Source organism: Bos grunniens, chromosome 24, assembly GCF_055505025.1.
Source record: "Bos grunniens cultivar Pamir isolate PY7600 chromosome 24, Bosgru_T2T1.0, whole genome shotgun sequence".
NCBI classification, from domain to species: Eukaryota; Metazoa; Chordata; class Mammalia; order Artiodactyla; family Bovidae; genus Bos; species Bos grunniens.
Genome location: NC_141188.1, coordinates 11,840,324 through 11,854,748, shown reverse-complemented (window position 1 = coordinate 11,854,748; position 14,425 = coordinate 11,840,324). Strand labels below are relative to the sequence as shown.

At 35.8% G+C, this 14,425-nt stretch overlaps 1 protein-coding gene across 3 annotated transcripts in view; it reads right to left on the bottom strand.

Moving 5' to 3' along the window:
• Positions 1–5,897: 5,897 nt before the first annotated feature.
• The window catches only part of CDH19 (cadherin 19), an 82,533-nt gene continuing 74,005 nt past the window's right edge, over positions 5,898–14,425 (bottom strand). For all 3 annotated transcript variants that reach the window (XM_086372215.1, XM_086372214.1, XM_086372216.1), the window contains 3 exons: positions 12,968–13,082; positions 10,227–10,478; positions 5,898–7,179 (listed from right to left, as the gene is read on the bottom strand). In XM_086372215.1, coding sequence (XP_086228341.1) covers positions 6,689–7,179; positions 10,227–10,478; positions 12,968–13,082 — 858 coding nt within the window. In that variant the 3' untranslated portion in view covers positions 5,898–6,688. The remainder of the gene's footprint in view (positions 7,180–10,226; positions 10,479–12,967; positions 13,083–14,425) is intronic.

The following is a 14,425-nucleotide window of genomic DNA, read 5'->3' as shown; positions in this document are numbered from 1 at the left end:
TGGGTGGGGATGGAAAGGTGAAAGACAAAGGACCGGCACTATCACAGCTTCACAGCCAGAGTCCTGAGTGATGACCGGCGCCTGACGGCTGCCCCTCCCTTCTGGATTTCATGCAGGGGGCATTTGGAAACTTTTAAGGACCAGAGGTCTCTGTTTTTCCTTAGCCTGTGTCACACAGTCTTTGAATGACTGATTTAAGCTCCCGAAGCTTCTCCCTTCTGTGTGAAATATCTACAGGTGCAGTGACTTAATCTCTGGGAAATTACGCAGTTTTGCCTTGTCAAAGGGTAGGAACTGCATTTTGCCCAGTTCTTGCTTTCTCTCCCTGCCGTTTCCTACCAGGCAGCTTCCCATCCTCAGAGCTCTCTAGGAAGAGAAGACAACAATTGCTAACAGGTTCCAAGGATCTAACCTGTGATTGAGATGCTAATCTCAAGTGTAATTGTGAAATTACAATTTCTTGGAGGAGGAGATAGATAATAGTCAGGTGATAGATGATAGATAGATATGTGGTGGGTATGCAGATATAGAAGACAGACATAATTAGATGTATAAAAAACCACATACAAGACTGGCCTGGCAGTGCAGTGTTTAGGACTCTGGGCTTCCACTGCAAGGGGTGTGGGTTCAATCCTGGTCAGGTTGCTAAAATCCCACATGCTGCTCATTGTGGCCAAAAACAAAATAAAAAAGGAAAAAAAAGTCACATAATCCTTTCCTACATTTCTCTCGCTAATGTGTCTCCCAGCTTTGAGTGTCTTTGATATCTAATGCCTATTTATATCATAAAAAAGAACATGACCTTCCTTGAAGGTTTTGTGTAGCCCTGCGAACTTAACAATGCATTTGTTCCCAGATTGTTTTCTAACATGTGAAACAGAATTCCCATGCCACACAAATGTTTTCCTGCGGATCACACTTCATGGGACCTTATTCGTATGAGAATTTCTACAGCATCAATCATCAAAGGATGTGTTTCGACCAAACAGGGTAACTGCCATTACCCCTCCCCACAACAGGAAGTGATACAATTAAGTACAAACAAGTTAAAATAACAAACTCTTATTATTTAAAGAAAGATTTTGAAAATCTGGGGTATTTTCGAAGTTCTGGGATATTATTTGTATCCCAGAACTACCCAGTGCCAACCTCATTTGACAAATACTTTAATTCCATATTAATATTCAACAAAGTTAAGGTTGCTTCTATAATACATGACCAAGAAAAATAGATTGGAATTCATTACTGCATTCATTCAAGAAATATTTATTGGTCACATACTGTGTGCCAGAAGCTATTTCAGACAAGAACAAGTGAAAGAGTCAGACAATTTCTTGCCCAATTAGGGTTTACATTGTAACAAAAAATAAAGACAATAGCAAGTACAATATGTACAATGAAATACCGAGTAACTGAGTGATCTGATGAAAAGAAAGCAAAGCAAGGGACCCACATTTAGGGGACAGTGGCCCAGTAGGTCTTTCTGAGGAAGTCAGAATTGATCATGGACTTGAATGAAGTGAGGGAATGAAAAATAGAAATGTTTGGAGAAAGGTTGTTTCAGGCCTTGAGCATGACATTGGAAGAGTGGAGAGCACACAGGATAAGCAGAACACACAATGATACACGACCTTGTATGTCAGGTCAGAAAGTTGACTTATATTTCAAATGTGCTGTGAAGCCCTTGGGATGGTTCAGTGTTTGAAAAGAAAGGGATCTGTGCATTCCAGCAGAGCCGTGCCGGCCGTTGTGATGATGGGCTGTCATTTGTTGAGCTCTTGCGTTTTGTATGGTACTGCACACTCTTCCTGTTTTGCTTATTCTTCACAACAATTGTGTGAAATAGGTAGATTGGACCTCATTTTAGCGATCACAGCCTCAGACGTGGAAAAATTATTCCATTCGACAAAGTTCACACAGTTACCTAAATGAAAGCGAAATAATGCAAACTCAGATCTGACAGGCTCAAGCCATGGGCTTAGTGAATAAATATGGCTAATATTTTCTGATCCCTATAAAGGCTTTTAACATCTTCCTGTATCAACCACCAGTAGTTTAAGACTTAGGCATCAACCTGTAAGTTAATGAAGAGTGACATTTAAGTTTGTGTGTGTTAGTTGCTTAGTCGTGTCTGACTCTTTGCAACCCCATAGACCGTAGCCCATCAGGCCCCTCCGTCCATGGGATTCTCCAGGCAAGAACACTGTAGTGCAGGTAATAATGTGAAGCTCTGCTGTTTCATAAGTATCCACACTGATTTACCTTTATTAAAATTTACAAAAATGAGATCTTAATGTCATGCCTTTCGCTGGGGATACAGCTGTATTCTTGCAACACCTGTGTGACTAGAAAAAAAATTTTAATAGTTTTTGAAATATTACCGAATATAATTTCTAGAAAATTGAAACTTATTTACTAGAATCTGATAGTATTTTTTATATGTAATTTTAAAAGAACACTTTTTAGACTAACATATAGGTATCTATCCCTGAATCTCTTTTCCTATGTACAGTATGATTGACAATCCTATCATTAATTAAACCAGAATTTATGTTAAAACATTTGCTTAATGCCACTGGACTCAAACATTAAACCTTATTGATGCAGATATTGCATCAATGTGCATTTTTATAAGGTGTTCATCCAAGTTGATAAGCTGTTTATAAGGCTTCCATCCATGACAGAACTGACTGTGAGCCCCAAAGATTCTATTTTTTTTCTAATCTATTTTCCATAGATTGCTTCACCTGCTATTTATCACACTTTCAATTTCTTTAACCAAGATTATATACACTATTTTCTAAATACAGGGAGCAGTCATTCATGGAATGATTCATGAAAATTTCCCTAACTATACTTTTTCAATTTTTATGTCAATATGATAGGAATATAAACGTTCTCTCAAACCATACATTTCTTTTTTACTTGCAAGCTTTTGCTCTTCTGGAAGTTTCTTTTGTTTACTGTTCTTACTTTTCCCTAAGTAAATAACGATATGCATGTACAAGGATTTACTACAGTGAAAGTAGGGAAAACCACTAGACCATTCAGGTATGACCTAAATCAAATCCCTTATGATTATACAGTGGAAGTGAGAAATAGATGTAAGGGCCTAGATCTGATAGATAGAGTGCCTGATGAACTATGAAATGAGGTTCGTGACACTGACTGTACAGGAGACAGGGATCAAGACCATTCCCATGGAAAAGAAATGCAAAAAAGCAAAATGGCTGTCTGGGGAGGCCTTACAAATAGCTGTGAAAAGAAGAGAAGCGAAAAGCAAAGGAGAAAAGGAAAGATATAAACATCTGAATGCAGAGTTCCAAAGAATAGCAAGAAGAGATAAGAAAGCCTTGTTCAGCAATCAATGCAAAGAAATAGAGGAAAACAACAGAATGGGAAAGACTAGAGATCTCTTCAAGAAAATCAGAGATACCAAAGGAATATTTCATGCAAAGATGGGCTCGATAAAAGACAGAAATGGTATGGACCTAACAGAAGCAGAAGATATTAAGAAGAGATGGCAAGAATACACAGAAGAACTGTACAAAAAAGATCTTCATGACCCAGATAATCACGATGGTGTGATCACTGACCTAGAGCCAGACATCCTGGAATGTGAAGTCAAGTGGGCCTTAGAAAGCATCACAATGAACAAAGCTAGTGGAGGTGATGGAATTCCAGTTGAGCTATTCCAAATCCTGAAAGATGATGCTATGAAAGTGCTGCACTCAATATGCCAGCAAATTGGGAAAACTCAGCAGTGGCCACAGGACTGGAAAAGGTCAGTTTTCATTCCAATCCCAAAGAAAGGCAATGCCAAAGAATGCTCAAACTACCACACAATTGCACTCGTCTCACACGCTAGTAAAGTAATGCTCAAAATTCTCCAAGCCAGGCTTCAGCAATATGTGAACCATGAAATTCCAGATGTTCAAGCTGGTTTTAGAAAAGGCAGAGGAACCAGAGATCAAATTTCCAACATCTGCTGGATCATGGAAAAAGCAAGAGAGTTCCAGCAAAGCATCTATTTCTGCTTTATTGACTATGCCAAAGCCTTTGACTGTGTGGATCACAATAAACTGTGGAAAATTCTGAAAGAGATGGGATTACCAGACCACCTGATCTGCCTCTTGAGAAATCTGTATGCAGGTCAGGAAGCAACAGATAGAACTGGACGTGGAACAACAGACTGGTTCCAAATAGGAAAAGGAGTTCCTCAAGTCTGTATATTGTCACCCTGCTTATTTAACTTACATGCAGAGTACATCATGAGAAATGCTGGACTGGAAGAAACACAAGCTGGAATCAAGATTGCCGGGAGAAATATCAATAACCTCAGATAAGCAATTGACACCACCCTTATGGCAGAAAGTGAAGAGGAACTCAAAAGCCTCTTGATGAAAGTGAAAGTGGAGAGTGAAAAAATTGGCTTAAAGCTCAACATTCAGAAAACGAAGATCATGGCATCCGGTCCCACCACTTCATGGGAAATAGATGGGGAAACAGTGGAAACAGTGTCCACAGACTTTATTTTTCTGGGCTCCAAAATCACTACAGATGGTGACTGAAGCCATGAAATTAAAAGACGCTTACTCCTTGGAAGGAAAGTTATGACCAACCTAGATGGCATATTCAAAAGCAGAGACATTATTTGCCAACAAAGCTTTGTCTAGTCAAGGCTATGGTTTTTCCTGTGGTCATGTATGGATGTGAGAGTTGGACTATGAAGAAGGCTGAGCACCAAAGAATTGATGCTTTTGAACTGTGGTGTTGGAGAAGACTCTTGAGAGTCCTTTGGACTGCAAGGAGATCCAACCAGTCCATTGTGAAGGAGATCAGCCCTGGGATTTCTTTGGAGGGAATGATGCTAAAGCTGAAGCTCCAATACTTTGGCCGCCTCATGAGAAGAGTTGATTCATTGGAAAAGACCCTGATGCTGGGAGGGATTAGGGGCAGGAGGAGAAGGGGACGACAGAGGATGAGATGGTTGGATGACATCACTGATTCGATGGACGTGAGTCTGAGTGAAATCCGGGAGTTGGTGATGGACAGGGAGGCCTGGCGTGCTGTGATTCATGGGGTCGCAAAGAGTCGGACACGACTGAGCAACTGATCTAATCTGATCTGATGTCCTCTCCAACTACTTTTAATATCTTGCAAAATTGTTGTATTTCAAGTCTGATTGTCTCAGGCTTTTGTAAAATTATATCTGTGTTGCTGACACAAAATGATACCGATGATACCTGATTGATATTGATGAAAAAATTATCTTCTATTACATGGTATGGATGTTTGTGTCTCAGAGAGAGAGATTGTAGGTATTCAACTGTTCCAACTTCAGCTCAAAATTATTTGAAATATTTGATTTGAACATATATGATCAAGTTGGTTCAGTTCAGTTTCACACCCTATTAATAAAAAATGAACACATATAGCAATTTTGAGCACACAGTATTCACTACTTTCTGTTCAAACTGTGAATTTCGAATTTCACTTTGATTTGGATAGAATAATAAGAATCATTTTTACAAGGCTGATTAAAATCAAAGTGTTTTATTATCTTACTATCTAATGTTACCTTCAAGCTTTATGTCCAGCAGCTTAGCATATTTCCTCCATAATGTTACAATAAAAGTAACTCTTGCACCTAATTTTATACTGAATAATAAAAAAATGACATGGAAGAATCAGTTACAGTCTAAGCATCGATAAAAAAGGAAATGCTGAGAATTTTATCATGTTTTATTTTATGCACACAGTAAGAGCAGCACAGTTGGTCATAATATTTTGGATGAATACTAATTCTAGTTTGAACCCAGTACTAATTTCACTTACTTCTATCATTTGGTAGCAATAAAATTAAAAAATAAAATGAAAAAATTTCACACTTTCAGTTATTTTTAAAGAGTTTTAATTTAATCTTGAGGAAATATTGATATGTACTTTGTGATTGCATTGCGACATGATAAAGAAGTATTCTGAATACATAAGAAAATAACTTATGAAAATCTCCTAAACATAGTCTATGCCCTTTTTTCTATAAAGCTGTAATATCCAAGAGAATATAAATTTACACTATATCTTTGATTCATAAACCAATACCAAGCATCTGTCTAAATTTGAAATCAGTTTTAAAATGTGGTGTTGAAGACAATTTTAAAATATCAAACTGGAATGAATCATAGACTCTCAGTCATAAGCTTGCATATTCACAGAAAAGAGTTTTTCAAAGTTGTATATAACCACCCAGATTCTCCTATATGTTTTTCTCAGTAGAGTATCAGGAAGTTAACACACAGAAACACTTTACTCTTACTTTGCAAGATTTACAAAGTGAATAAATGAAATAAAAGTAAGACGATCTAGTTCATTGCCCTTTTCACATTAAACAGTCAAAAATTTTGAAAATTTGTATTCGGCATTAAAAAAAAACAAAAACAAAAATAAAAAACGTCTGAAAGAGTATTTCAGGGGCCTGCTAGAGGGAGTCTGCAGTTAGCTTCACTTCCCTTATCTGCTGTCAGGGACGATATGGGATATTTATTCCAAGAAAATCAGAGAATAGTATAAGTTGCGTCTCTTTCTTTTCCCAGGGAACTGAAGTAAACAACTTTTCGCCAAGCGACTACCAGTTTGCCCAAACATACATTAGCATTTTTTAAAAAATGTATTAATGAAAAAAGCCCTAATTCTTTGACTGCATAGCGGAACCAAACATGTACGCTAATCTTTTAAAGCGAGGTCCCAGTTCGTTAAGATAATCATAATTTTCATCGTGATCAGAGACTGCGGAGTCTAAGGAGCTCAGGGATGCAGCTGAGGACCCTGTTCCCTCAAAAGCATAGGTCTGGAGGGAGTCGAAAGGTGGGGCGCACGGGTCAGTGTCAGCCTCTTCCAGCTTTTCTAGAATGAACTTCCTGAACACCGCGCTGTCAGGGCCGACCTGCAGAGACTGCCTGTACAGGCTGCGCATCTCCGCCCTGGCGGGTCTGCGGGGCTTTCGGCCCCGCATTACCGCGCTGCCCCGCAGCTGCGCGATGTCAAAGGCCTCCGTGTCCGCCTCTCCGCCACCTTCATCATCGTATCTGAATATATTCTCTCTGAATTCTTCACTTTTCTCAGGAAACAGAGTTTGCTTCCTCCGTTGTTTCAGACCGAGGTTCAGAAAAATAAACCCTGTTAAACAAAGCGTATCAGAACATGAACACAAATACAATATTATAAATATTAAGGCTTCATATTACTCCTTAAATATAATGCATGTTTATATTTGTATTACTATATTATAAATAAACAATAATGCCTAATACTATTATACTAATGTTATACCTATATAATGTTATATATTTATTCTATTTGTACTGAAACACATTATCAAATATTACATTTATAATATTAATGCATACTATAATTAAATATATAATATGTTATCTATTTACATTATAAAATATTGTTAAATAGTATGCTATTTATAATAAGCTATAAATTCTTGCTTTTGTTACAAGCTCAAGACAAAAGCTTCAGTTTTCTGATTATAAAGCAAAGATATATTTGTCATTGAAAATTTACCAAAGGGACTTGCAGAAAGATAAGGCAGCACAGAAGTCTTAACTGGTTGATGATTTAGAGTGGAAAAACATCAGAGAAATATAGTGAACTTTATATGATGATCAATTTATGACAAAATTTTTTTTCTTTATTGAAAATAAAACAAAGATGAGAAAGAAGATTTTCCAATCTACGTGCCTCTGTCAATCTCAGGAACCAGTGATCCGTGTTAGAGGAAGTTAATCACACTGAGATGGTTTGATTTTTACCACTGAGACACATTCTATGGCATAATTTCTTTCAAAGTTAGTATTTATTGACTACAAAGTCTGTACCAGTCATTTTTCTAAAAGCTCTACATATATTCATTGATTTGCTGTGCTACCTATATTTTATTATAGTGCTCTAGTAAAGATGGTGAAAATGAAGTGCCGAGAGATTAAATCACATGCCCAGGAAACAAAAAGCTGGCATTCAAAACCAGAAAGTTGGTTCACAATCTGTGCTTTGCTATGCCATATTAATTTCAGAAATTCGAAACTTATCAGATTTTTGAGTCATAACACTGGTATGTTCACATCAATCAACTGTATTAATATGAAATAGTTTTAACATTGTGTAGAAATCGAACAATTTCAGAATGCTTTTTAAAAATTTTTTGGAGAAAATTGTGTGTGTTTCATGGTTAGTCCCCTTACACAAGTTCAAATCTTATGTATCTGTTCAGAATTTCATCTACAGAAACTGAAACAAACAGGAAGTAATGTTATTAATATTATCAAAAGAGAAATACATTAGGCAACGTTTTAGGTAAATCTTACATTTAAATAAATTGAAATAGTGTTCCTGAAATAAGCTCACTGTGCCTGAATCCAGGTACAGTAATTTAATACAGCTGAGATACATGGTTGAAATAGAAAGGGATCTAATAAATAATTTTTCAATCTATGAATTGAAGTGCATATTCATGAAACTTTCACAGGAAACTGCTGACTATAGTTGAATCTGACATTCCACCTTTCCAATATGACTCGTGCCCTTGACTGTGAGGTTGCCCTTGATTTACTTGCAGGGTCTTGGGAATAGGTTTGGGTCTGTATCAGTGAGTAATTTTGTACTTGCAACCTGCAAACATTATACTGTTTCTACCGCTTCTTGCTTCTGATATCTAGTTATATAGCTCTAAATTCAGATTTATGATAAAAGATCATCAAAAATAATTTGAAAAACTGAAGCTAGATAGAAAAGACGGGCAACTTTGGTAAAAGAGAAATGCCTGGTTTTTAAAGCTTTGAGAACGATGAGAAGAGTGAAGGTAAAGCAAATCCTGAAACATTTTGTATGTCAGTTTGAGTAGTGAGTTTGGGATTTCATAACCCATGGCTCATACGGTTGCTGTCAACATTCAATACAGTTGTGTTGGCTTTGATGTGAAGTGATGAGGGAAGCAACAGAAGGGTTTAGACTATATAGACTGGTATGTTAAGAAAAGTTGTGCTTGATGCATAATGTGTAGTTTTAAAAGCTTAGCTAAAACATTTGGAACCTCATTTGCCTCATCTGTAAAATGACTATAACTTATTTCCTTGTGAAAACAACAGCAACAATAGCAAACAGACAAAAACAAGTGGAGCTATTTTACTGAGATTTCTTTTATGTTTAACACTTTAAGTAAGACTCTCTATTTTACATGTTTAGAATGAAAACTATGTTTATTTTTAACTACAAAGCTAGCTTAAGCATAATTACCCATCATAAACAAGTGATTTTTTTTTTTAAAGCAGGAAACTTTCTGTTAGTTCCTCATGGTATATGCTGGAAAGTTGGAAACCCTGAGATGTATGTGACCGACAGAACTATGTGCGTCCTGATCAGTTGGAATTTCCTTTTTTTTTGGAGTAGAGTTGATTTACAATATTGTGTTAGTTTTAAGTGTACAGCAAAGTGAATCAGTTATGCATGTGTACAGATTTACTCTTTTTTAGACTTTTTCCCACATAGGCCAGTACAGAGTATTGACACGTTCCCTGGGCTCTATAGTAGATCCTTGTTACTTCTCGTTTACATTTTTTTCATCCTAACATTTACTCCCCAATGCTTCTAGGCTTCAGTGTGCTGCAGGAAAGAGTTGGATGGAGGTTTGTTATGGTTATGGAACCTCAGCACTTCATTTATTAGCTACAGGACCCTTTGTAAATTAGGTAACTCTTGGACTTTCACTTCTTCATCTGTACAATACGGGCGATAACAGTTGCTACTTCTTGAGGTTATCTTGAGGAGTAAACTGCACAGTTTCTGCAAATCACTTAAGTCAGTCTCCTGGAGTATAATAAGCGTGAAACAGAATTTCACCATTATTATTACTAATTTTTATATTACTACATATGTTGCAGTGTGTGTGTCAAAACCACTCCTAAAAGGACGTGCACGTGTGTACTCACACTCATCAAATTCAAGGGTCATTGATTTTCAACTTGAAGTGCATATTCACTCTATTTTTCATTTACTCCACTTGAGTTAAGAATTGTAACACATTCAGAAGGGCAATTAAACACACACAAACAGGCACACACACACACAAGTCCACATTATATCATCATAATGGGATTAACTCTTTTCTATATGTATCATATTGTTGTCAATAAATGAATATATGCTCAGTTCACATGACTTACCAAATATTATCATAATGCATATCAGAATAGCAGTTATGACTTCTGCCTTGAATCCCATGGAAAGCATAAAATCCTTATGACTGCAGGTCTGTGTGCTGTCAGCATCGCCACAGTCACACACGTGTACGGTAAGGGTGTTTGTACTTGTAAGCGATGGGATTCCATTGTCAGCAATTAGGATGGCTATGTAGAAAACAGGCTCTTCTTGAAGGCTAAAACCAGTTCTATTGGTCAAAATTACAGCTGTGTTATCTAAAACAAAAATCCACAGGCATAATTTTTTTAATAATTCAAAAGAAATTCGTAGCCACTAAGTGTAGAAGAGGCAGGAATGTAGAGATTAAATAAGCTCAAATAAGAAAGAGTACATTTCTGATGAAAAAGAAAATTAAAAGAACAATTCAAAAAGTCATTACTGATTTAGACTTTGCCTAAATCCCAATTACAAAATTAGATGAATTATATGAACCAGTTCTAAAATCTTTTTTTTTTTTTTTTTGGTAAATATAGGAAACATACATATGGAACACAGAAAAGAAATTGCCTTTTAATTAGCCATTGACAGTATATGGGGGTACTAGAATTAAATGTGGAGAAGGCAATGGCACCCCACTCCAGTACTCTTGCCTGGAAAATCCCATGGACAGAGGAGCCTGATAGGCTGCAGTCCATGGGGTCGGGAAGAGTCGGACACGACTGAGCGACTTCACTTTCACTTTTCACTTTCATGCATTGGAGAAGGAAATGGCAACCCACTCCAGTGTTCTTGCCTGGAGAATCCAAGGGAAGTGGGAGCCTGGTGGGCTGCTGTCTGTGGGGTCGCACAGAGTTGGACACGACTGAAGCGACTTAGCAGCAGCAGCAGCAGAATTAAATGTATAAAGACACATCAGTTTCATTTGAATTAAATACTCATGACTCATTTTTCTAATAGAAACTCATTACTTTCACAAATAGTATAAATAACCTGAGATTTTCAAAGTCATCTCTGTGTCACAGTAGTGATCTCAAATAATGTATTTATTAGTAAGGCAAAAGAATTAACTTTACTTGGAGTTAAAGTTTCTTTTAGAACATTTTATTTCACCTTGACATTATTAACCTATTTTCTACTTATATTTCAGAGAATCGTTAAACCTTAATAATACTGATTAATTCACCTGGCTAGAACACTCAAATAGTTAACAAAAATAAATCATGAATACTTCAACATATTTAATTTTTTTCCTTAAATCCCCAAAAATGCTAAGTGGTCTTCTCCAGTGCAGTTTACTGTGTATCAGTCAATGGTACACAATATGTTTCCCCCAGACACTTTTTTTTTTTATTGGCGTTCCTTGAAATATATTCTGCAGCAATCAAACAAATTTTAGAAGACACAAACAAATAAGAGGAGATAGATAAATAGAAGTCTTTGAAATAGATAAATAAAAAATATGGAAGTCTTTTGAAATATATGCCTACTTATCACTTTTCCCAAATCTCCTTTTAAAAACAAACTCTCCATCATGCTCTTGAAGTCTATAAACCTTCTGTGATTTTATTCACTAGACACATCAAACAGGTGAGAAAGTTTATACTTTTTGGTATGTATTTTCTTAAATTACTTATAACCACAAATATTAAACCAAAATTAAATTGTTCCCTTTATGTTTCAATATATTTATTTTGTCCCACTAATTTATTTTATATTAATATAAACAAATCTATAGCATATTTCTTATTTTGATGTGGCTTTTTTTTTAATCTTAAATCTATTTGAGTTTCTTTCACTAGGGAATTTGACAAAGGCAAAGGGGAAAGAATGTGTCTGCATTTATCCTTCCATAAAAGATCTCCCCTTGATGGGAGCTTAAACTCAGGTGTAAGGAAGAACACCTGCAGGTGTTTGATTATAGATGCCTGAATAATGAATCCTACAGTGCTGCATATCTTTGTGATATGAAGCAAAATTAGAATAGAAACATATATGATGACAAAAAATATTTTACTGAAGGAAAAAAGAACACTGCAGCTTTGTACAAAGTTAATCTACTTCTGTATGAAAGGAAAAGGAACTCCGTCTCTCCATACAAAATCCTTTAGAACATTTTGTTCTTAGGCTGATACAACTATTTTGTTTTGAAGGGAAAAGAACAGCCTTTTCATATATTTATAGCTTCTAATTAATGATTCCAAATATCTTTGAATCAATCAAGTGAGTATGAAAAGTGAAAGTGTTAGTTGCTCAGTGGTGTCCAATTCTTTGGGACCCCAAGGACTGTAGTCCTACAGGCTCCTCTGTCCATGAAATTCTCCAGACAAGAATACTGGAGTGAGTTGCCATTCCCTTTTTCAGGGTATCTTCCCAACTCAGGACTGAACTCGAGTCACCCTCATTGCAGGCAGATTCTTTACTGTCTGAGCTACCACGGAAGTATATATCATTTTCTTCTCCAGATATGAAGACCTGAGAGGAACTGCAATTATATTTTCAAGGACATTCAGACTTTGCAAGGGCTTATAGCCAATAATTACTTGAAAAAGTGTTTCCAATTTAAAGAAATCCAGTGGGAAATGAGGCTAGTATTCCCAGAACACTACTTTGGGTTTTGTTTCCCATTTCCATTGCCACTCCTTGAATAATTTCTCAACACTATCATATTGCAGGAACAGTATAAAAAGTAATGCTGTGAATTTTCTTAAAATTAAACAAGATCTCAAAGAATGAATAGAAAGCTATTATAAGTGAATGGCATTACCTTGGTTATCTATGATTGCAAAACTCGAGTTATTTTCTTCCATGGATAGATTGAAATAAAAATGGTGATGTTCTATGGATTCATCTCTATCCACTGCACTGATGGTCTGAATCACCTAGGAAAAAAATTAGGGATAAGTTTTGATCATTCTGTTTATAATATTCTGATTATTATTTTAAATTATTATTAGCTTCTATTAAAATTGCTTTACCAAAATCTTTATGGATATTCCAGAAGTTATCTAAAAATTGGTGGAAAATATGAAAATATTTTCTGAGGTTAAAAACATGTTTACTTGCTCCTTTCAGAAGAATGTTTTGATATTACATAGAAAGTAAATTCTTGTTAATGGATGAGATGATTTCCCTAAGGTAAGTTTGTCAGAAAACATCCTCCTATCCTTCCTGCCTGGATTTCTCCTTTCTGTCCTTTTCTCCTTCTCTCTTTCTTATCTGAATACTAACCATTACGACTTGCTGAAATTAAATAGTTACTGCATATATTGGAGACATAACTGTAATAAACTTTATTGTCTTACTTGAGTATTTGTTAAAGTAATGAGGTTATAAATTGATTTTAAGAGTAGTGTATTTAAAGCTTAGGGGTGATGTACATGATTTCCTTTCACCCAGAAGATTAGAGCAAAAGTGTTCCATGTCAAGTAAATTCCTCTCTCTATCTCAGATTATAAAAAAATGAAATAATGCAACTAGGAACAAATCAGTTCACAATTAGTCCTTTGCTTTCAAGACATGAAAGTGTCAGTCAAGTAGTTAATTATTGTCAAAAAAGAGATGTGCTGTCAACATCAAATAGTGAGACTGTGATTAATTCTGGAAATTAAAGTAAATTGACTATAGAAGTTATTGTTTTGAATTTTCTAGAATTAAATTGCTTTTAACAATGTGTCAAACAAAAATATCCTTAGTTGCAAGATGACAGATATGATTTATAATCTTATATTTCAAAGGATATCTCTACACATGCATGAAGAACCTTGTGAAACTAATACAGTTTGTACATTATTTCTCTACATTGATTTATCTTTTCCCTTACAACACATTCCTAATTAAATCACAATCATGGAGTGTTAATTAAATAATCTAGTAAAAGAAAACATTTTTATTCAATCCATGCCTACAATAATAAATGTGCATTGTATCAGGATAATGCTTTCGAGTTATTGCAAGATTTTGTATAGCCAGGATGAAGGATATGGGTTTGAAAGTCTAATATTCTGAATTCTGTCTTTCCCACTTAATGTTCTAAGTTTAAAATTTGGAGAAACATTTATTTATTGGCCACACTGCACGGTAAGTGGGTCTTAGTTCCTGGGATGGTGGCACTAATGGTAAAGAATCCACCTGTCATTGCAGAAGATGTAAGAAACACGGGTTTCATCCCTGAGTTGGGATAATCGCCTGGAGGAGGGCATGGCAACCCTCTCCAGTATTCTTG